This window comes from Caretta caretta, chromosome 1 (genome assembly GCF_965140235.1).
Source record: "Caretta caretta isolate rCarCar2 chromosome 1, rCarCar1.hap1, whole genome shotgun sequence".
NCBI classification, from domain to species: domain Eukaryota; kingdom Metazoa; phylum Chordata; order Testudines; family Cheloniidae; genus Caretta; species Caretta caretta.
The window spans coordinates 297295868-297317698 of NC_134206.1; the positions used below are offsets into that span (position 1 = coordinate 297295868).

General features: G+C 44.5%; 1 protein-coding gene across 3 annotated transcripts in view; it reads right to left on the reverse strand.

Moving 5' to 3' along the window:
• ANO6 (anoctamin 6) overlaps positions 1–21831 on the reverse strand; it is a 130229-nt gene that overhangs the window by 57735 nt on the left and 50663 nt on the right. For all 3 annotated transcript variants that reach the window (XM_075124392.1, XM_048835989.2, XM_075124391.1), the window contains exon 2: positions 16711–16790. In XM_075124392.1, the coding sequence (XP_074980493.1) occupies positions 16711–16790 (80 nt within the window). The remainder of the gene's footprint in view (positions 1–16710; positions 16791–21831) is intronic.

The window sequence follows — 21831 nt, forward strand, 5'->3', positions numbered from 1 at the left end:
TGTCCATTATAAAAAGATTCTTGCCATTTTTTTTAAAGAGAACACCTCTGTTGTTTGCAGAAGGCCTTACACATTCAGCAGAGAGAAAGCCCTCAGGTTAGAGAAGAGCCTTTTCTTTGTCCCATGAAATTCTGTTCAGGTTTTCCTGAGATTTAAACTGTTGAAAATCACTATTTCCCTCTTCTCACTTGTGTTCCCCAGGAAAACTCTGGCAGTAGATCTGGGCGTTCACCCCCACCGAAGCAGCAGCAGACACTACACTGAAAATGCTATTGAGGTGAGCTGCTGTAGCCGCTGTTGCAGTGGGAGTGGGGGAAAAGGGAAGAAAGCCAGGTCAGACTTCTGCCAATCATTCCCCTCTTTCTCCCCCTTGGACCCAACACAGGGCCCAGCAGACTATGCCCTCCCCTAGGCAAAAAGCTTTTTCAAACTGCTGGCTGGTTTGGTCCTGTAGCTCAAGTGGTCCATGTTGCAATGCTGAATGTACAGCATTCAGACTCTTACGATGATGAATAATGGGGGGGATTGTTACAGTTGCACATAACAGAATTTTTGTTTGTTTTAATAGGAAATTACATTAAAAATCCAATGTTAAAATAAAGTCATTTAGACTGCAAAATTAAGCTCTCAAAAGTTAGGAAATGCCAGATTTAAGGTTGCCCATGCCACCTTAATTTGGCCCCCTTATGCACATGCATTATGATGCAGACTTTAATTACATGATCACTAGGATCAGTTTTCCAGCAATGAAAACAGAGTAATTTCAGATTTTCAAAGCTGTATATTTTGGAAATTTCAGATAGGAATGATAGTGACACAAAAAATACATGTATCTACAAACATGAGCAATATGTAATCCTTTACAGCTGGGGGAAGGGGACAGGAGACAGCTGTACAGAAGAGGTGGGGGACAGATGCTGGACACTGAGAGCTAGGCCAGGCCAGCTATGTGCTGGGGTGAGCCAGATGTGCAGGTGAGAGGGACAGACCTTGGGCACTGACAGCCTACAGCCAGCTGTGTGATGGGAAGAGCCAGCTGTGTGCAGGGGAGGGAAGCAGGGGAGAGGCACTGTAGACACTGCCGAGTAGGTGCAAGCACTGTCCGCTCTGCAGCATGGCGAGGGAGCCCAGCGCCCAGTACCGGATTTACCATGGTGCCATGGAGCCGGGCCCACGCTCCAAAGGGGCCCCGGCCAGCCCACTTTCTCCTTTGGGGAGAAGAAATTTGGTGGCAGAAGCTTAGTGCTGCTAGTTCCTGGGGCTCCTGCTGCAGCAGGGCAGGCTCCACCGGCAGCCAAGCTCCTCCCCTGCCTCTTCCCGCAGTGTGCTGTGTTCCCGCCCCTCCCCCTTGCCCTGCCGCCGAACAGCTGTTTGCCAGCGCGAGGGAGGGGGAAGAGTGGAGCTGCAGCGCGCTTGCCACTCAGGAGAGGAGGCGGAGAAGAGGTGGTGGTGGTGGTGGCGGCGGCACCTTGGGGAAGGGGGTGGAATCAGGGCATACCCCCTCCAGTCCCCTGCCGTGATCTGCTCAGGGCAGGAGGCTGGGAGCACCCCCACCCCTCTGCCCTGACTGCTGCACCCCCCCTCCGCACACACACCAATGACCCCAGCCCTGACACCTGCACACCCCCCACACACCGCCAGCCCCCAGTCCTGACTCCTGCACCCCCTCCCACATTCCAACCTGCACCCCTCACACCAAATGGGAGCTGCCCAGGTAAGCACTCCACACCCCAACCTCCTGCCCCAACCCTGAGCCCCCTCCTTCACCCAAGCTCCTGGCCAGACCTCCCCCAGCCTGCTCCTGCACCATAACTCCCTCCTAGACTCTGCACCCCCAGCCCTGTGCTCAGTGCACCCTCAGCTCAGTGCAGAGAGAGATGAAGAGAATGGGCTAGAACCAGGGAGAAGGCAGGTACCTGCTCTATGTCGGCAGAGGTGGGGGAGAGCCTGTTTACCCCCTCCCTAGCCCTGCTGCGCTTGCAGTTTACCCCCAGCCCCTCCCTTGCTCCAGGGACCAACCCTAGCTCCCATCCCGCTGTGCTTTTGCCCCTGGCCCCTGCCCACATAGGGCCTTGCTCCAGTCAACAGGGACTAATCCTCCCCCCATGCCTCACTGTACTCATCTTGCCCCTGGCCCCTGCCTCGCTCCAGCTGGGGATCAATCCTTCCCCCCCGCTCCCCCTCCATGCCACACTGTCAGGGTGGATAAAAATCAATGACTTTTTTAAAAAAAATAAAAAATAGGCTTTTTCCCCTCAAAAATCTGATTTAAATAAAAAAAAATCCCGATCTAAAGATAGTCTTAATTAAGATACATTATATCTCATTATGGAATAGGGATTATAAATTCTAATTCTATAGTCTGAGACAATATATTCATGTAAATGTTTAAGAAAAGCTTTGTAAATGAGTTCTAATAGTTCATGGATTAGGGACCCAATCTTAGAGGGTTCCACAGGCTTCTGTATAGATTATTTAGGTTAATCTTTCTATCTACCCAATGGGACTCAGTGCTCAATCTAGAACAGGGGTCGGCAACTTTTCAGAAGTGGTGTGCCGAGTCTTCATTTATTCACTCTAATTTAAGGTTTTGCGTGCCAGTAATACATTTTAATGTTTTTAGAAGGTCTCTTTCTATAAGTCTTTAATATATAACTAAAGGATTGTATGTAAAGATAATAAGGTTTTTAAAATGTTTAAGAAGCTTCATTTAAAATTAAATTAAAATGCAGATCTTATCAGTTTAGTGTGATCCTTGCCCTTGCTTTTCCTTGCTGAGTTTTCCAATGTCTGGCACGTATTTGGATACTTTAAGCTGCACACAGACTTCTGAGTGATCAGCTGTTAACCGGCTTGGAGAGGGACAGAGGACAGATTTAATGTGTGAAAATACCTGCTCACACAGGTATGTGGATCCAAATGCTGAAAGCATTGCAAACACAATTTTCTTCAAACAGTAAAATTTCTTCGAACAGGGACATCCAGCAGGTCAGAATAGAAGCCATGATCTCTCTCGGCAGCTTCAAGTGCACTTCACAGATCTCCAAACTTTGATGCCCACAATTCTGAACTTTTTAACTGAATGAGCTGCATTTCAAAATCTTCAACACCCATCTACTGAAATACAGACAATTCCAAGTTGCTTTCGTTGAACTTTTCAGGTTTAATTAGAAAAGAAAGCATTGGGCCAAATCACTGGAAATCTTGAAATCGGTCAGAAAATTCTGATCCCAGTTCTTGCGTGTACATTCTAATCCAAATATCAAATGCAGTGCGCTGTTCCACGTGCTATGATAGTGATGTACGCAGCAAATCAGGACTTAAAAATATCCCACTACAGTGGCACTGGAACAGTTTTTAAGGTGAGGGTGCTGAGCTGTGTCCCCCTTGCCCCTGTCTGCACCCGTCACTGCCCCAGGCTGGGGCCAGTGGGCCACAGCTGGGGACAGCTGCAGAGCCCCAGGCCGGCAGCGGAGCCCCCGGGACCAGTGACCAGGACCTGGGCAGTGTGAGTGCCACTGAAAATCAGCTCATGTGCCGCTTTTGGCACGCGTGCCATAGGTTGCCTACCCCTGGTCTAGAAGATGGTCTCAAACGGTGGATTTGTATCTCCAGAGGTAACATGCTTGTTAACAGCAAAAATGTTTTTAAATAAATAAATAAATATAGAGAGAGGTTAGAAATAACAGACCTCAACTCTATTGTCCCTCTGCAAATTTGTGTACACAGAGTCAATCCCTTACCTCTCTCTAAAAGTGAAAAGTTTCAAAAAGTTCAATGGATAGAAGACTGTTGGGAGTGGAATAGATCTGGACAAGGAGAAGAAGTCTGGAGATAAATGTGAGAAGCGAGGAACATATGCTTTTTTGTTAAAATATTATGTTTGCTGTTGAAGAAAAAAAATGCAGAATACTAAACATTGTTCTTTCAGTTAAATAAAACAATTTAAATGTCTGTCTGGTGATGTTCTCCTCCTAATACCTGGCAATACCAGCCTGGCAAGAAAATCCTCCAAATATTATTGATTAACCTGTTGAACTGGAGATAGTTCACCTCCCAATGACTTCATAAATATCCGCTTCAATTATCTTTGGTAAATGAAATAAACAAACAATCATTCATTTTCTGATATAGCTGTAAAACTCATCTGAAAATTTTTCAAAATAAATCACTCTGTTTAAAAATGTATAGTGTGTACCTTGTAAAAATGAAACCTACATCTATTTCTGAGTTGTGAAGAATATGTACTAAGGTTATAACAACCAACAAGAATGCACATTTATGTAGAAATCCATGATTAAATTGAGTCTTCCTGACTAGTGATTTAAAACATGATTTAAATCAAATCCACCCTGCCCGCTGTGCTCTTGCCCCTGCCCCTTCATTCCCCAGCAGGACTCACAAATATGTTTGGCACCAGGCCCACAAAAAGTTAATCCGGCCCTGTTGGACCTCACCACCAAGTGCCCTGCCTGCACAAGAGAAACTCCACAGAGGTTTTGCTAAGCCCAGGCCTGTGTAAGGAGGGGAGAAGTTGGCCACGAGTCACAACAGCAGCCAGCCCCCAGCTTCTGGCCTGTACCCTGGGGATGAGTCAGGTGTCTCCGGCCAGAAAAATCGGGGGAGGGCGACATGAGCCTGGATACCCTTTCCCCCCTCTGATCAGCGATTCCAGGATTGAAGAGTCATTTTGGAAAAAATAATGGCAACAGCAGCAATTTCCAGAAAACACCGGCCCTAACGATCACATACTTCTTTTTCCACAAGACCCATACCTCATTCAGTACGCAGGATAGACATATAAAGGGGCCAAATGAAGGCTGCATGGGCACCCTTAAATCTGTTATTTCCTAACTTTTGAGTGCTTGACTTTGCAACCTAATTTTCTTTTAATAATGTGGAGGTTTTTTTGAACGTAACAGTATACAGACTATCATAATGGGGAGGGGCAAGAACGCTACAAGCCTGCAGAGGCTGGCCATTCCCCAGTGTCCTACATTTCAATAGCATGCATATATATATCACCTTTTATGTAGCTGAAAGATTAAGCAATTTCATTGCAACTTCGTGAGTCCAGGTCCACAAAGGGTTCACAGTTGTGAAAATATAACTGAAAGCCCATTTTTCAAATTTAATCCCACTGGGAAGCCTTTGTTTAATTTATGTTTTTAGCTACTGTAAATAGTGTCCAGTTTTCTCCACATTACACACTTTATAAAGCGTTAAAGTAAAACAACAGATTAAACATGGGTATTTATCATTTTGTTATAAGATCAAAATTATGAAATACAAAGATCTATATTAATGTAATATTAAGTGCTGCAAAGTTTAAAAAATCGGGAAATGCAAACACTCAGGTTCCAATAGTCACACTAACTCAATTGTGTTGTACATCCCACATATTTTATTGGATAGCTTTTGTAACGTACAGTAACAGATTAAGCAACACATTTAATTGAAAAAAGGAGGAAAATAGAAAATAGCATATCTGTGTAATGCAGCTAAATTAACAATTCTGTTGGAATCTTATTTTTTGTTATTTCATCTATTCAGCCATAATGTTATATTATTATACTCTCTTACTTTTCATTTTCAGGTTTAAAACCGTTAAGATGACACTTAAAAATACTGTTATCAGGGATTAAATTCAGACAAAGCTCTGGTAAATATTTTCAACCCTCCACCCCCGAGTTTTTATACCATGTGAGTGGACGAGTGTGGGGGACTCCAGGAAATACTCTATAAGAATTTAAGCCCTGGCTATTATTAAATGAGTTGAACTGGGCTGCAAATTCAATGAGTTCGGCCTAAACATCAATAGCTTAATATAGCTCAAAGATTATAGACAGGCCCTTTGTATCTGACAGCCCTTTGGGAAGAAATAATCATGGGTCCAATTTTCAGAGCCTCAGCATAATCAGCTAATACATTTTAAGTAGTGATGCAGATATCACTCTTCCAGTCTGACATTACAATAATGCCCTAATACGTAGCAGACTGATACTGATCAATACCGTTAAACAGTATGAAACAATACCTTTACCTGGTGAATAATTACATTTAGCACATATTACTTCATGTTTTGAAGACTCAAAGCACTATACAGTTCACTCCAATCAATCAAACAATCACCACAACACTCTTGTGAGATAGGTACCAGTTATCCTCATTTTATATATAAGGAATCCAAATGAGAGGTGATGGGCTAGACTGTGGGTAAATGTTTCAAATGCACCTAAGTAATTTAGGAACCTACGTTCCATTTTCAAAAGTGATTTAGACACTTAACTCACTGAGGTGCTTTCGGAAATTGTACCCTGTAATAACAATTGCCCTGAATAAAGAGTGGTGTGTAGGAGCCCTAGGAGCCAGACAAAGCAACAAATTGTGACTCAGAGTCAGTGTCCTCTGCCCTTCTCTGGCTCTGTATTTAGTAAATTACTGCCCCTGTGAGCGTAACTAGCTACTATGGCAAGTGAATTATGGGGCACTTAGGCAGGGCTGCACCCTCTCCCCATTTCTCTCCACTTCCTTCCCATCTACTTGCTAAGTGAGTGAGTATCAGGCGAGCAGCCCTTGCTCTTTCACTGTCAGGACAAAGCCGCAATCTGAACAGGAAAATAAAGGGGGAGTTTATCCTGAACAGCCAAGCAAGGTCTGGGATAACTTGGCTGGCAGTGATGGTCCAAGGCCATGTGGCGAATGAGTGAGAACCTGTAGTGGAACTGAGGACATCCTGACTCTGGGTCCTGTGCTCTAGATCACCGTGCCTCTCTGGTGCAGAATGCTATTTGAATGTTTTGTCATTCAAGTGTCATACATATGTGAAATCTAGCTGCACGAGATTTCTCCAGCAGAAGATGAAAGGATAACATTCTAGCAGTGAGCATTCTTCAGCAGTAGCTTACGCCTGTACTCCAATTTCATGGAAACAATGCCACATGGCATTAGCCAGAGTGAAATGTGTCTACATTTACACCGGTTTCTCAGGACACTCAAATGGTCCGTGGGTGGAGGCATGGAAGGTCAGTAAAAAGATGAGAATGAAGAAAAATGAGTGAACTAGTAAAAGCCAAGAATGCTGTTTATTTATCTTTTACTACACCATGAACAAGCACAATATTTTAAGAGAAGCTGATCTAAGTGACAAGACCCTCTGCAGGAATGACTTGTCCAACTGGCATTTTTATGGCAGAAAACCCAAGCTCACACTATCTTTGAAATTACAGAGGACAACTTTCACAAGATTAATTGCTCTTCAGTAATTTACCATTGTAGTAAAAATGTGCCTGCCTTGGACATCAGGTTATATATACACTGGGCCTTATCTGCTGCTGATGTAAATCCCTATTAGGGTGACCAGATGTCCCAATATTAGGGGCTTTGTCTTATATAGGCAACTATGCTCCCCACACCCCTGCAAAAAAAGTATCCTGATTTTTCACACTGGCTATCTGGTCACCCTAATCCCTATAGCACTAGTGAAGTCAATAGGACTGTGTCATTTTACACCACCTGAGAGTCTGACCCATTGTTTTGCTTTATCTTTAGATTATTTTTCCCTTACACATAGAATAACGTAACCATAACACCAAACCACAGAAGCTCCTTTGCACTAGTGTAGGCTGCTTTTTCATTGATATTCAAGTGCCAAGTTCACGATCCATATTACAACTCAGACAGTTCTATTAAAAATCAAAAGAACTATAATGCTTTGCTGAATTTCCTTTTGTTGCCAGATGCCATCAGCCTGACATGGAATTAAGTTCTGGTTCCCAGGTGTCAGAAGTTAGTCTGGAAACAAGTTACCCTTCTGTCATGCCCTGAGCTTAACTACTTAACTTGGGCAGCAGGAGAGAGACTCTGTCTGAAAGGAACTCAAAAAGACTGAAACAAAATAATGTCCATATGGCTTGGGACCTCTTCAGGCCAGAGATTTTCTTCATTGTGTGAATTAGACAGAGCCAAACACATTGTTGGCACTTGAAATAATAATCACTTAGGTCCCTAGTTCTGCCACTCTTGCATGGAGTAGTACTTTACTCTGGAATATTCCCAAAGGCTCCATTGTCCCTTGGCCTAAAAGTCGCAAAGCACACGAGACGGGGCAGAACAGCAGGAGGGAAAGCAGCATTTTAGAAAGGCTGAAGGGATGCAGACTAAGAGTTGGGTAGACTGGACAGCAGCAAGTTGCTGTAAGGCTGGTCTACATGACGTGGCAACGTGCACTACAGGGATGTGATTTCTAAAGTACTCCAACATGTGCTCACTGACTGGCCTGTGTAAACGCTACTGGCTCACATTAAAAGGTCCCTGGCATGCATTAACATAGTGATGGGGAAAGGGCAGATTTTGGGAAAGATGTTGTAAGACTACAGAACTTACACTGCTAAAGTAGTACGAATCTTTCACAAGTCTGTGCTTGAACAAGTGACCTGTTGGGTGTTCAACCAGAGGCCTGTGCATGACAAAGCATTCACCATTTACTGGGAATGTTTTCTGAGATATGTTTTGTATCCCCCATGACAAGATGAATGCTGCAAGGGCTGTAAGTGGTGATGCAGGTGTAACTTTGGTGTGGTGTTCTGTCCCATCTAGTGGCAGCGAGACCACTTAGAGCGAGTTAAATGAGTCTGCGCTACAGCCTTAGCCAAGAGCCAGTTGGCTTCTAGCTCATGCGGTAGAGGCTCATGCCCTAAGCTCCTGAGGCCCCAGGTTTGATCCTGCCAACGACTGGCGTCTGTTGGTGTTACACAGGAACAAGACAAAAGGGCAGGTGTTGGACCCAATGAGAATAGTGGTTTTATCCAGCAAGCAGAAAGGGCAACAAGAAAATCCAATGTTGCAGATGATGGAGTGAGCAGATGTCTTCATCCTGGAGGTAATGCCCCAGTTATAGCCTGGTACTGACTACAGTCCCAGTAAGCTTCTGTTGCCCAAGAACAACTGTTGGGCCAGAGCTTCAAAAAAGTAAATACAGCTAGTGGTGTAAGCAGGCAAACTGATGCCACAAAATAAAAATGCACAGACCAATAGAACAGACAAAAAGATAGTTAAATGCCCGGCAACAGTTCAGGGAACAGAAAGACTCTTGTGCTTTCCACTTCTTCATATTCCAAACAAAGCTAGGAGCTGCCCTCACCCATCAGAGCACTTTGTCCCTTTATGATGTCTCGCGTGCTTCACTTTAATCCACAGTCACTCAGTGTCCTGGGCCCTTTAACAAAGGAAGCTGCGAGCCAGGACATTAGTGGGGCTTGGCCCTTTAAGGCAAAGAAGCTCTAAGAGTTGTAGTTTCCCCAGGTGGAGAAAATGAGCAGGAAAGCTCACGTGACGATATCAGGTGATAGGCAGCTGACCTACAGTATAAAAGGCAATGAAGACTTTAAGAAGTAGAAAGCTATAGAAACAGTTTTGCAGCTCTCTAGGGAGAGATCAGACGAAGAGGGGGGCTCTCCACTAAGGAACTTGACCTCTGTGGTCTCCCTTACAGCCTCTTCTGGGCCATTATTGGAAGTGGCCCTAGGACACAGACAAGATAGTTGTGAGGAGAGGGTAGACAGCCCAAGGTGTTAGAGCTCCAGGGTTAAAGGGGCTAAAGGGAGGGTGTTGGGTTCTGCCTGTGATACCACTTGCCATAGTGGTGTGGAAACACCCTGTGTCAAAAGCGTAAAACTTGAAAAAGGGAAAAGAATTGTTCAAGTCCAGGAGGGCTGAAAAGACTCTTAAGCTGGAGAACGGTCAAGCAACTTAGTCAGAAAGCTCAGGAGGGCTGGCTAAGGACTGCTAGTTCCCTTTTGTGCTCAGAAGAGTGTTTTGTTTAGTTGGACTCTTATTTCATCCCTGGAAAGGGTAGACTTCTAGTGAGAGGATCAAAAATGCCAGCAGTGGCCTACCAGCCTGCAGCAGACTGTCAGGGATTTGTGACCAATGCTGGAGAGGTAAGCTACTTGCTTACATCTAGTAGCCTTCAGGTAGACTCAGCATAGCTTTCTGCTACACGTCAGGGGCTCAGACCAAGTGCAGAGAAACTCTGGGCTTCAGTGACAAGTGGGCAGAGCAGTGACTGAATACCATAGCCTGCAATGACAGAAGCTTTCTGAAAAGCCTGAAGACTGAGTATGCAGCTGGAGCCAGTGCACCAAGACAGTATGGGCAACCTGAGAGGTAGCTGCATTTCCAAGATTGTATCCTCTCCTATTCTTGGCTTTATACAGTTCAAGAATGCCAAGTTATGAGCACTCTACTTCCTCACTGCGCTCTCCAGAAGCCCTTGTGACATTGCACCCGATAACGCTTTATAGAAATATGCTTATGAATGTAAATATGACATAACTAGAATATGTTTTATGCTACAGATGCCATGTAACATATCTCTGCAAAGGTTATGATCTACTGAATATATTCATCCTATTTGTATGCATGTATCGTTTTTGTATTCGAAGTTATGAATATTGTCTGTGTACTTGTTTGATTTTAAGTAGCATCAGGGAAGCATTTGGTCAGCTTCCTGAGAAAAGACCATTCTCAGTAATTGTCCAATCAAGAAACACTTAATCTGACAATAGACTTTGAAGGACGCCAATCCACACCTGAGCTTTCCTGAAAACATTCCTGTAGAGAACTAAAGGAGTACTTGTGGCACCTTAGAGACTAACAAACTTATTTGAGCATAAGCTTTCATGAGCTACAGCTCACTTCATTGGATGCATCCGATGAAGTGAGCTGTAGCTCATGAAAGCTTATGTAGAGAACTAAGCGATGACTTGCCAGGGGCCTCCAAAACTCCATCCTGTAGAGGTTTCAGAGTAACAGCTGTGTTAGTCTGTATTCGCAAAAAGAAAAGGAGTACTTGTGGCACCTTAGAGACTAACCAATTTATTTGAGCATGAGCTTTCGTGAGCTACAGCTCACTTCATAGAGGGGATTCTACACAGGGGGAGGGAGGGGTTTCCACCTACAAGAGAGAAACTATATAAAGCTCTGGGAGACCCCTCCATCTGGTCTTCAGCTGGCTCAAATCACTTTTTACTTATTAATTAACCCAGAGTATGTATTAATACCTGGAGGGGGGCAAACAGCTGTGCATACCTCTCTATCAGCGTTATAGAGGGCAAACAGTTTATGAGTTTACCCTGTGTAAGCTTTACACAGGGTAAAAAGGAATTATTTGGGGTTTAGACCCCATTGGGAGCTGGGTATCTGAGTGTTGGAGACAAGAACACTTCTTAAGCTGTTTTCAATTAAGCCTGCAGCTTTTGGGGGACGTGGTTCAGACCTGGGTCTGTGTTTGTAGCAGGCTAACATGTCTGGCACAACCAGACAGGGCACTGAAGTCCCAAGCTGCCAGGGAAAACGGGCTCAGAGGTAGTCTTAGCACATCAAGTCAGTTCCCAAGGGGGTATCTGTGATCCATCCCGTCAGCCCTCTCTGGAAATCTCCATGTCTCTCTCTCTCCCCCCCCCCACCATATATAAAATTAAAATATGGAACACACGGGGATTTTGTGAAGCTTCATTGTTTGCCAAGTGCTTTGTGATCATCTGATGAAATGTGCTAAAGAAATGTAAAATTATTTAGTATCACAGACTTAAAATAAGATATTGTGTTCTTATTTTCATATTGACCAATGCACACTGCAACTTGGCTGACATTAAGACCCACAAAGTCCTTTATTTCTGGAATCTGCAAATTCATTTGTGTACCAGAGGAAAATGGGGTGTGTCACAAAGCAATAAAACTGTTACGCCGTTAACTGTTTTTCTTCTGACTCCTGCTGTGTAATAAAATGTAATGAAGTGCTAAAACAAAGGTATGTTTTTAGTTCTGTTTTTAGCAATGAGATTAGCAAGCATCAGTTAAAAGGAAAACTTTCCTATATGGTTTCAGTACCCCAACATGTAAAAGGAGACAGCTGCTTCCTTTCTATTTACTGAATGAAGCTCAATACTAAAACTAAAGCTTTTGCACCAGTTAGAACAGAGAACTATACTGGGAGTCATTAGTACCCCCTTGACTTAAGAAAACTGATGGTAACTGCTGACATATGATGAAGTCATTTGACTGTGCTGTGCTAACTTAGGTTAGATATCTAGCTGACTTCCTGTTATATTTTTCATTTAACTTTTGCAGCTGACACAAGAAATTTGTTAAGCTTTATGAAGAAGAGGCTAGAAGTCTTTACCTTTACATATGGCTGAAGCCAGCGCTCCCTTGAACGACCGGTTTTCAGCCCCCATATAAGGGAAGGGGTGGGGAAATTCATACTTTCAGGATCTTTGGGTGCCCTCTAAGGCTACATCTGCACTCCACTCCACTGATGGCAGCGTGTAGGGTATGTGTAGCAAGATGTGGAAAGCAGGATGCATCCACACTGTGGCGTGTAGCTACACATGTTGGTTAAAGACTCTGGCGGGGGGAAGGCAGCTGGAGCCTTTCCCCCATACCAGAATCTTTCCCTACGATGGAGAAAGACTCCAGCAGCAGGACACTACACTGCTAAAAGCAGCAGTGTAGACGGGGAAGCGCTGTTTGGGCAGGGAGAGAGCTGTACAGGGTATGTACTCAGGTACATATGTACACCCTTCAGGCATGTCTTTACTTGCCTAAGCCATGCCTCACAGTTTACACTGCTATTTATACTGGTCTAGGAGAGCTACCCACGTATATACTCTACACGCTGCCGAAAGCAGCACGCAGTGTAGACGTACCCTCAGGCTGAAAGGTATGATCTGAATGGATACGCTAATACACTAGTTAGAGTTCTGGGGATGATTCCTCCCATGAAATTGTTGAACTTAACTCTCTTACAGATTGCAACCTTGACAAATTGGAGAATTGGTCTGAATTCAAAGAGATGAAATTCAATAAAGCCAGTGCAAAGTACTTTGCTTAGTAAGGAAATTTCAGACACACAGCTACAAAATGGAGAATAACTGGGTAGGTAGTAGTAGTGCAGAAAAGGTTCTAGGGGGTAGAGTGGATCACAAATTGCATATGAGTTGACAGTGTGATGCAGCTGTGAAAAAGGCGAATACCATTCTGGGGTGTATTAACAGGAGTGTCGTATGTAAAACATGGGAGATGATAATCTCATTCTACTTGGCTTTGGTGAGGCCTGAGCTGGAGTAGTGTTCAATTCTGGGTACCCAGAGGCACGTGCAAAGGAGGGGCAAGCAATCAGAGCAGGCACAGAACTCCTCCAGGGCCAAAGGAGAAGTGGGGAGAGCCAGCTCCACTGGCCCGGGGCCATGGCAGGAAGATCCAACTCCTCCAGCTATGGGGGGCACAGAAAGCAGCCAAATTTTTATTCCTGTGCATGTTCCTGTGGGCACCGCACCTTAGGAAAGATGTGGACAAACTGAAGACAGTCCAGAGGAGAGCAACAAAAATGATAAAAGCTTTAGAAAACCTGATGGATCAGGAAAGGTTAAAAAAAACGAGGAATATTTAGTCTTGAGAAGAAAAGACTGAGGGGGGACCTGATAACAAGCTTCAAAAATGTTAAGGGCTGTTATAATGAGGACAGCGATCAATTGTTCTCTGTGTACACTGAAGGTAGGACAAGAAGTAATGGACTTAATCTGCAGCAAGGGAGATTTACATTAGATATTAGGAATAACTTTGTAACTATATAAGCATAGTTAAACACTGGAATAGGCTTTCAAGGGAGGCTGTGGAATCCCAGTCACGGAAGGTTTTAAAAAACAGGTTAGACAAACACCTATCAGGATGGTTTAGATTTACTTGGTCCTGCCACAGCACAAGGGGCTGGACTTGAAAACTTCTTGAGGTTCCTTCCAGTCCTATGTTTCTATGAGTCTATATTATGGCTACTGTTACATCCAAAACAAAAAGAAAAGGAGGACTTGTGGCACCTTAGAGACTAACAAATTTATTTGAGCATAAGCTTTTGTGAGCTACAGCTCACTTCATTGGATGCATTCAGTGGAAAATACAGTGGGGAGATTTATATACATAGAGAACATGAAACAATGGGTGTTACCATACACACTGTAACGAGAGTGATCAGGTAAGGTGAGCTATTGAGGAACGGGGGGGGGGGGGGGGGGGGGAAATAAACATGGGGAAATAGTTTTACTTTGTGTAATGACACATCCACTCCCAGTCTTTACTCAAGCCTAAGTTAATTATATCCAGTTCGAACTACATTAAAGACCATTAAGGTTACAAAGTCAAGCACTCGAGTTGGAAAATACTTCAATTAAGACTGCCTGTGCAACCTCCATTTGGCCTCTCTGAGTGTATGCATTATGATAGGCTTTACTTCCATGACCAATTACTATTCCCCCGTCTGGCCCCAGGCTTTATTTACTGCATACCATCCAAATTGTGTACTGAACACATTATTATTTTCCTCCTGTGTGTTTCTATGGTATCTGGGTACTTCACGAACATTAATGAATTTATCTTCACAATTCAGCTCTGAGATAAAGTGGCATTATCTCCATTTTATAGACTGGGATGGGTGCTTGGGAATGAGGCACACCGAGATCAAGCCAAAATGGAAATGTGTCTACTAATTTTGGGTGCCCAACTTGAGATACCAGGGGACTCATTTTTTTCAGAGTACTTAACATTTTTACAGCCCTTTATTTGTTCAAAGCATAGCTCGAATCTACTTCACTTGCAGTTGTGAATGCTCAGTACTTCTGCAAATCTGGCCCTTGTCTTTTCTGGTACACCCTTAAGATAGGGAACACATCAGTAGTGGTCACCTTTGAAAAGCCTCGTTTAAGTGACTTTCCCTGCATCACACAGAAACTCTGTGGCAGAGGCAGGGGCAGAATCCAGTTCTCCAAGGCAGCATTCTGGTTCCTTGACCATAAGACCATCCTTTCCCTTCTTCAAGCCCCTTGCCTCGTTCACTACACACCTTCCAGTTTTCCTAAACAGTGGAGGAGGAGTCCTACACATAATAGGCTCTGTCTCTATACAACCTTGATTCATTCCTAGAGTGCTGTCCAACCTTTGTATTGAAGAGGGTAGGGGTCTTGTGGAAAGAAATCGTGTAGGATCATGTAATTAGACTTTATCATAATGTATATGCAAGACACAGACAGCCTTATTTCTGGCATTTTCTAACTTGAGTGTTTGACTTTGCAATCTTAAACATTTTTTAATAAAGAGTTTTTGGATGTCACTTCCCTTTTTTTAAAAAAAATAGGAGAAAAGGAAGCATATTGACCCGCAACTTGGGTCATCATCAGAGCTTGGACTTTTACATCCACAGCACAGACTTCTACCACTTGAGCTACCAGAGCAAGGGTGGGCAACAATTTTCACAGGGGGCCACTCCATGAATTTTGGAAAGTTATCACGGGCATTTCTACTATATTAATGGAGGGTGTGTGGGGTCTGGGAGGGAGTTTGGGTGCCAAAGGGAGCTCCAGGCTGGTGCAGAGTGTTGGTGTGCAGGAGAGGGTGAGCGGTGTGGGCTCTGGGAGGGAGTGTGGTGCAGGAGGGGGCTCTGGGCTGGGGCAGGGGATTGGGGTGCAGAAGGGGGTGCAGAGTCTGGGAGGGAGTTTGGGTGCAGCAGGGGGTTATGACCTGGGGCAGGGGATTGGGGTGCAGGAGGGGGTGCGAGGTGCAGGCTCTGGCTGGGAGGTACTTACCACGCTGCTCCCGGAAGCGGCTGCAACCGGCTGCTGCTGGAACGTCTCTGCATGCCCCTTGGGGGGAGGGAGGCAGTGGGTCTCCGTGCGCTGCCTGCATCCGCAAGCATCACCCCCACAGCTCCCATTGGCCGGTTTCCAGCCAATGGGAGCTCTGAGTATGGAACTGGGGGTGGGGGCAGCACACAGAGCTGCTTCTCGCTTCCGGGAGCGGCGTGGGGCCACAGCACGCAGGCAGCCTGCCTGAGCGCCCCGCTGCACCGCCAGAGTGATGGCAGGCTGGACAGAAATGATAGACAGGCTGGATCTGGCCCATGGGTTGTATTTTGCCCACCCCTGTACTAAAGTAACTGGTAGCAATAGTAGGCTGTTATCCTCTGTGGGCCATCCACTAGAATGGCATGACCCACACACTTTGCTAGTGGAATCCACAGCTTAAAAAGGAAAGCGTTAAGCAACTTAACTATGGGCAGCTACTAGCTTCCCCTATGATTACTTACTACATTTATTTCTTGAACTGATTCCTGTATTACTGAGGACGAAGTCAAGAATCCTCACGTGTTCTAGACCTAGTTGTTGCAAGAAGTAATCCTTTAAGTTGTCTTAAAAAATTGCTCCTCTGCACTTTGTCATGTTATAACATTTGACCAACATATGTATGTTGCTTAAAGCGATAGGCTCCTTGTTAACACCTAAATCCAACAGTACTAAACATGCTCAGTAGAGTAATGAAGCACACAAATTACAGATATCCTAGAAATTAAGGGGGTATGTTTTCAAATCAGTTTGAGGCCTGACCTCCATATTGCTGTGTGTAATCTGGAGATCACAGTTTGCACTCTAAAGTAAAGTGTCAGTGCAAAGCGGACTAGCTGCAACTCCAACTTACATGAATCGGTGGCCACAGTCTAGTTAGAGATGCAGCTATTCAGACTCATGCATGAATCTGAGCTGCAGGCACTAACTGCACCTGCAAAAGGAAAGCCACTCTTCTGGAAGCCTACCCTTAAATTGTACAAAACACTTTAATTTCGTTGGAAATCTAAAGGTAAACTTAAAGTGAAAGAGTACTCACCCACTCTGAAGCATGAAGCTTTTGCTGATCTGGCACTGTTCCATAGCTGGGAACAATGGTCTGTTCCACTTCTTCCAAGACTAAAAAAGAAGTAAACAGAAGTGTAACATTGTAGTGCATCTGTTTGTAGCTTTTAAACAAGTGGCTTGAGGGCAAAGTGCTTTACTGCACTTCACATTTTCAGGATTTGCTTAGTTTTGTCCTTCCACACTTTCAAATACAGTCAAGCTTGGTTAATCAACATACATTTATACAGTTGGGGTGATTCTCGACTCCTTTAGACTGATTTTGTCTACGGAGTTACACTAGCAAAACAGAATAAAGAATAACACCCTTAATTTTTATTTGGAGAAGACTTTCTATTAGCACCTCACTCTTCATGGTGGAAGAAAGGTTATCATTAAGGTCTAGATTCTACCACCTTTACTCACACGCTAAATAGTACCTTACTCTGCAAGGAGCCCTGTTCACATAATATAACTGAAAAGCCAATGGGGTATTTGCCAACTGAGGTACTATTCAAGGCTTGTCTATGTGACAGATTTTAGGGGCGGAGGGTTGGGCAGAGATCTAGCTGTACCAATGCAAAACTCTTATTGTAGATATGTTGCATCGGGATAAGAAGCTTTCACCAGAGCAACATATCTACACAAGAGAGTTTGTAATGGTGCAGCTACACTGTTGCAAAAAATCCCAGTGTCAACATTATCTCATGATGAGTCAGAGTGCCAGGATCTGGCTCCATGTGTACCAAGCATAGATACGCCCTGGCTGAGGCTGACTGTACTTGTTACGCAATAAATTACCAGTGCGAGAGAATTCCTTATTTCAGGTCAAGTGTGGTATAGACAGTGACACTGCAACATTTACTCATGCCATTGTGTGAATGACTTCCATGTAACCTGAAGGGATAACTTCCTAACTATCACAAGCACAATAATATTAATGTACTACCCTAAGCAATATCTTCCTTGCTTCTCTAGAATGGCATCCTGCAAAAAGAATCTACGTCCTGGATCCAGCAATGTAAGACTTCTCTTCTAAAATGACAATATAAAAATCAAGATGATTTAATGAAAGACACCACTCTGCATCTCTCAACACCATAATCTAATATCAACCGTCTATCAGTTGCCTACAGGCGGGAAAATTGGCTGCCAATTCAAGTACTCGGTGAATTATAAGATAATTATCAACCCCAAGAAATGTATTAGAGGCTAATTATCAGAATATTAATGAAAGGTGAATCATTGTGAGCCATCAGGATCATGATCTTCCCTCAGCTTTTTGATATGAATTTCACATTATTCTCTTTTCGGGTTCTGAAAAAAAAAGCATTAAACACACACATTTGAGGTTAGAGAAGAATGGGTGAGGGGAGAAGATTACTATTCTCTCCCCCCTGTGGGCAAGCTACTTTAGCTCTTTTTGCTATTTTTCATGCCCTACATGCCTTAAAAATGGAAGAGATGGCCTTCACTGTGGAAAGGTTACTGGGGCACTGGCATACAAGTGCTGAGTGGTGAGTCTGGGCCCCAGCATTAACACTCACCAATCGTAGTAAGCAACTTGACTAGATGGTGTTTTTAGAAAGCTATTTAAACAGGTATCAGATAAACAGGTGAGACTCACCAACCTCACTAGTACCTAAACTACATTATATATGTCCAGATCCTCAGAAGGTGTAAATAGGTGTTACTCTGTTGACTGTGCTGACTTACACCAGCTACAGATGTGGCCCTACAGTGCTTGCTGATCCAAGATGTAAAAAGACTTTGAATAGTGTACCACAAAGGAGTATCCTTAAAGCTATTGCTACAGCTCAGGAGAATAATGTTTATGGTTCCAAAACGGCACATTGTTAAAGCCCCTAGTTGCTTACAGTTTGGTTGGACTTTGTAGTAGATGTTGAGCCATCAGTTTCCAGAGCTCTAGCGTGGTGATGGTATTTAGTCCAGGGAGTAAAGCAAAAACAACTCCATGAATTTTCCGTCAGCATAAGCTTCAGAAACATTTGAATCATAACCTGAATGTTGGCCCAGCTGGATAATCAGACTTGGTCAGCTCTCAAAATAGCCGTTTCTGAAGCTGATGGGGGAATTACAGAAAATCTTAAAAGCTGGCCAGTACAGGCAAACATAAAACAGGAAGGAGCCCAGAAGTCCAGTTGAAATAACAGACACATTCTAAATCCTATTACGGGTAATCAGATAACAATGATACAATTCAGCATTTCCTGCATGGTTACCACATATGCACATCATTATTCATAGATTCATAGATATTTAGGTAAGAAGGGACCATTATGATCATCTAGTCTGACCTCCTGCACAATGCAGGCCACAGAATTTCACCCACCACTCCTGCGAAAAACCTCTCACCTATGTCTGAGCTATTGAAGTCCTCAAATTGTGGTTTAAAGACTTCAAGGAGCAGAGAATCCTCCAGCAAGTGACCCGTGCCCCATGCTACAGAGGAAGGCGAAAAACCTCCAGGGCCTCTTCCAATCTGCCCTGGAGGAAAATTCCTTCCCGACCCCAAATATGGCGATCAGCTAAACCCTGAGCATATGGGCAAGATTCACCAGCCAGATACTACGGAAAATTCTTTCCTGGGATTCTTTTTGTAATGGCTCAATCCAAACCAGTATGAGAAAATGGAAATTACATAGCGCCTATGTAAGGCTAGTAGTGTTTATCACTTTTTATACTCCTAAACACGGGTGCTGCACAGAGTTAAAGACCTCTGCATGTTCTATCTCTGTCTGTGGCATATGTCTGAAATCCTGTGGAGGAGAGAGGGTTATTGCCAGTACTGCAAAAGGGGTAGGGACTAGATGGAGAGCAGGTATTTTGTACAGTCATCCACTCAAAAATTTGCATTCCATTAGACTGAGCAAGCAGATGTGCAAAGTGAAAAGCATGTGACAAGAAAATTTGCTCCAGCCACTGAACTGAAGTAATAAGAACCATGTGTTAAAAGTGGGCTTGGTGCGAGGCACTCGTTATGTGTAATTGCACAGCACACCTCAGTGCTATCTAGAAATCACTTCAGCCACAATTGGAGAGGGACGAAAGTATGACATTCATGGTGGAAAGGCTCACACTTATACTTGCTCACAAGTAGTAATAGTCTGGGACTCATCAGCAATAACCATCAGAAGCAGCATAGAATATCACTGTACAAATACATATATTTTACACACCTTTTGTTGGAACATTGTCCCGTACAATGCCTGGGCCAGCGGTAGGCCACATGCAAAGGGGACCCGACCACTCCCACCAGCTGGGACGCTGGCCCATAATCCCTCTTACTTCAATTTAAACAAGCATTTTATTGCTGACCCAAACCCCAATATCAGAGTACCCATACTACTGTTTCACTGTGTACTTAATGGCATCACCCCTTCAGGCATGCAAGTTCGCTGCACCTAGCCTTTAGTAAAACAACATGTTTACCTTTTTTTTTTTTTTTTTTTTTTACTTCAGTAGCATACCAACCACAGTTCATGCTTAGGTTAGAGTCTGTCAGATACAACTGTATGTAATGTTGCTTGCTCAGCTAACTAAGGCTTTGTCTATGCTAGGACTTTTGTCAGTCAGGGGTGTGAAAAAATACACCCCAACTGACAAAAGTTTCACCAACAAAAGCACTGGTGTGGCGAGCATTATGTCGGTGGGAGACGCTCTCTCTCGCCGACATCGCGCCTAATAAGCAGTGGTAGCTGTTTCATTATGCCTTTACAGAGTAGCTACACAGGAGACCTTACAATAGCGCAGCTGCAGTGGTACTGTTGTGCCGCTGTAAGGTCCATAGTGTAGACCAGTGGCAGGCAACGTGTGGCCCGTGGGCCACATGCAGCCCATCAGGGTAATCCGCTGGCGGGCCACGAGACAGTTTGTTTACACTGACCGTCTGCAGGCACGGCCACCCGCAGTTTCCAGTGGCCGCGGCTCGCTGTTGCCATTGGGAGTTGCGGGCGGCCGTGCCTGCAGACGGTCAGCGTAAACAAACTGTCTTGCAGCCTGCCAGCAGATTACCCTGACGGACCGCATACGGCCCGCAGGCAGCAGGTTGCCCACCACTGGTGTAGACAAAGTCATAGTCTCAGAAAGGGAACACAAGAAATCGGATAGGTTTGTCTGCTCTGTGACTCTGCTTGACCTATAAGTTAAAGACCAGGGGTCAGATTCTGTGCTGCATCTCTTGAAAGATGCAACTCAGAAGGCGCTCTTCAAGAAGAGTGGGGGGCAGAAGTCCCTTTATGGCACCTTTGTGTTGACAACATTCTGGGATGCTGGGGGGTGGGGAGGGGTGCGGAGGGAACAACTTGCAGCGTAAGGTAGAGCAGAGCCAGGAGTTGCTCTAACTCACAGTCTCTCCACAGTTGTCTATAGGTTACTCTGAAGCCAAGATTAGCCACATTGCAGAGTGCACTGACCATAGCCCTGTCCCTGTCCTTGACATGTCCTTACATCAGTATAAGCCACTTATGAGGCTCTTTTACAGCCAATATACTGCTGTGGACAGGCTGTGGAAGGGGTCAGAATTTGGCCTCAGCACTGCATCAGGAGACCTGGGTTCTGTTGTTGGCTCTGGCACAGATTTGCTATGTAATCCTAGGGAAGTTTCACAGCCTTAGTTTTCCCATCTGTAAAATTTGGATATTTGCCTGCCTCAGAGGCATAGTGAGGCTGGATTTACTAAGGTATGTAAAATGCCTTGAGAGCTTGTCACAGAGTAGCTGGCCCTTTTTAGGGAAAATGGGGCCTCTGCTCCCAAGTGACAAGATCAGTTCACCTCCCCAGGTGGGTAATGAATGAGGTAATGTGATTAACTCAGGCCAGGTGTCAGGATGGAAGGCAGGAAGGGACAGATTTCTGGGTAGTCTGTGAAGAAGGGAGTTTGAGTGGGAGCCTAACACTCCAGCTAGGAGGGCTGGGCCTGCGAATTCCAGGCAGGACAGAAACCTGAAGAATTGCAGCTGGCTGGAGAAAGCAGCTGTAGGTGAGCGCTGCTGTAAATAAACTGAACTGAACACAGTTTTGGGAAGAGGACCTGGGGCTCCTGATTTAAGGAGTGTGAGGAACTTGAGTGAAAACCAGAAGGTGGAGCAGAGAG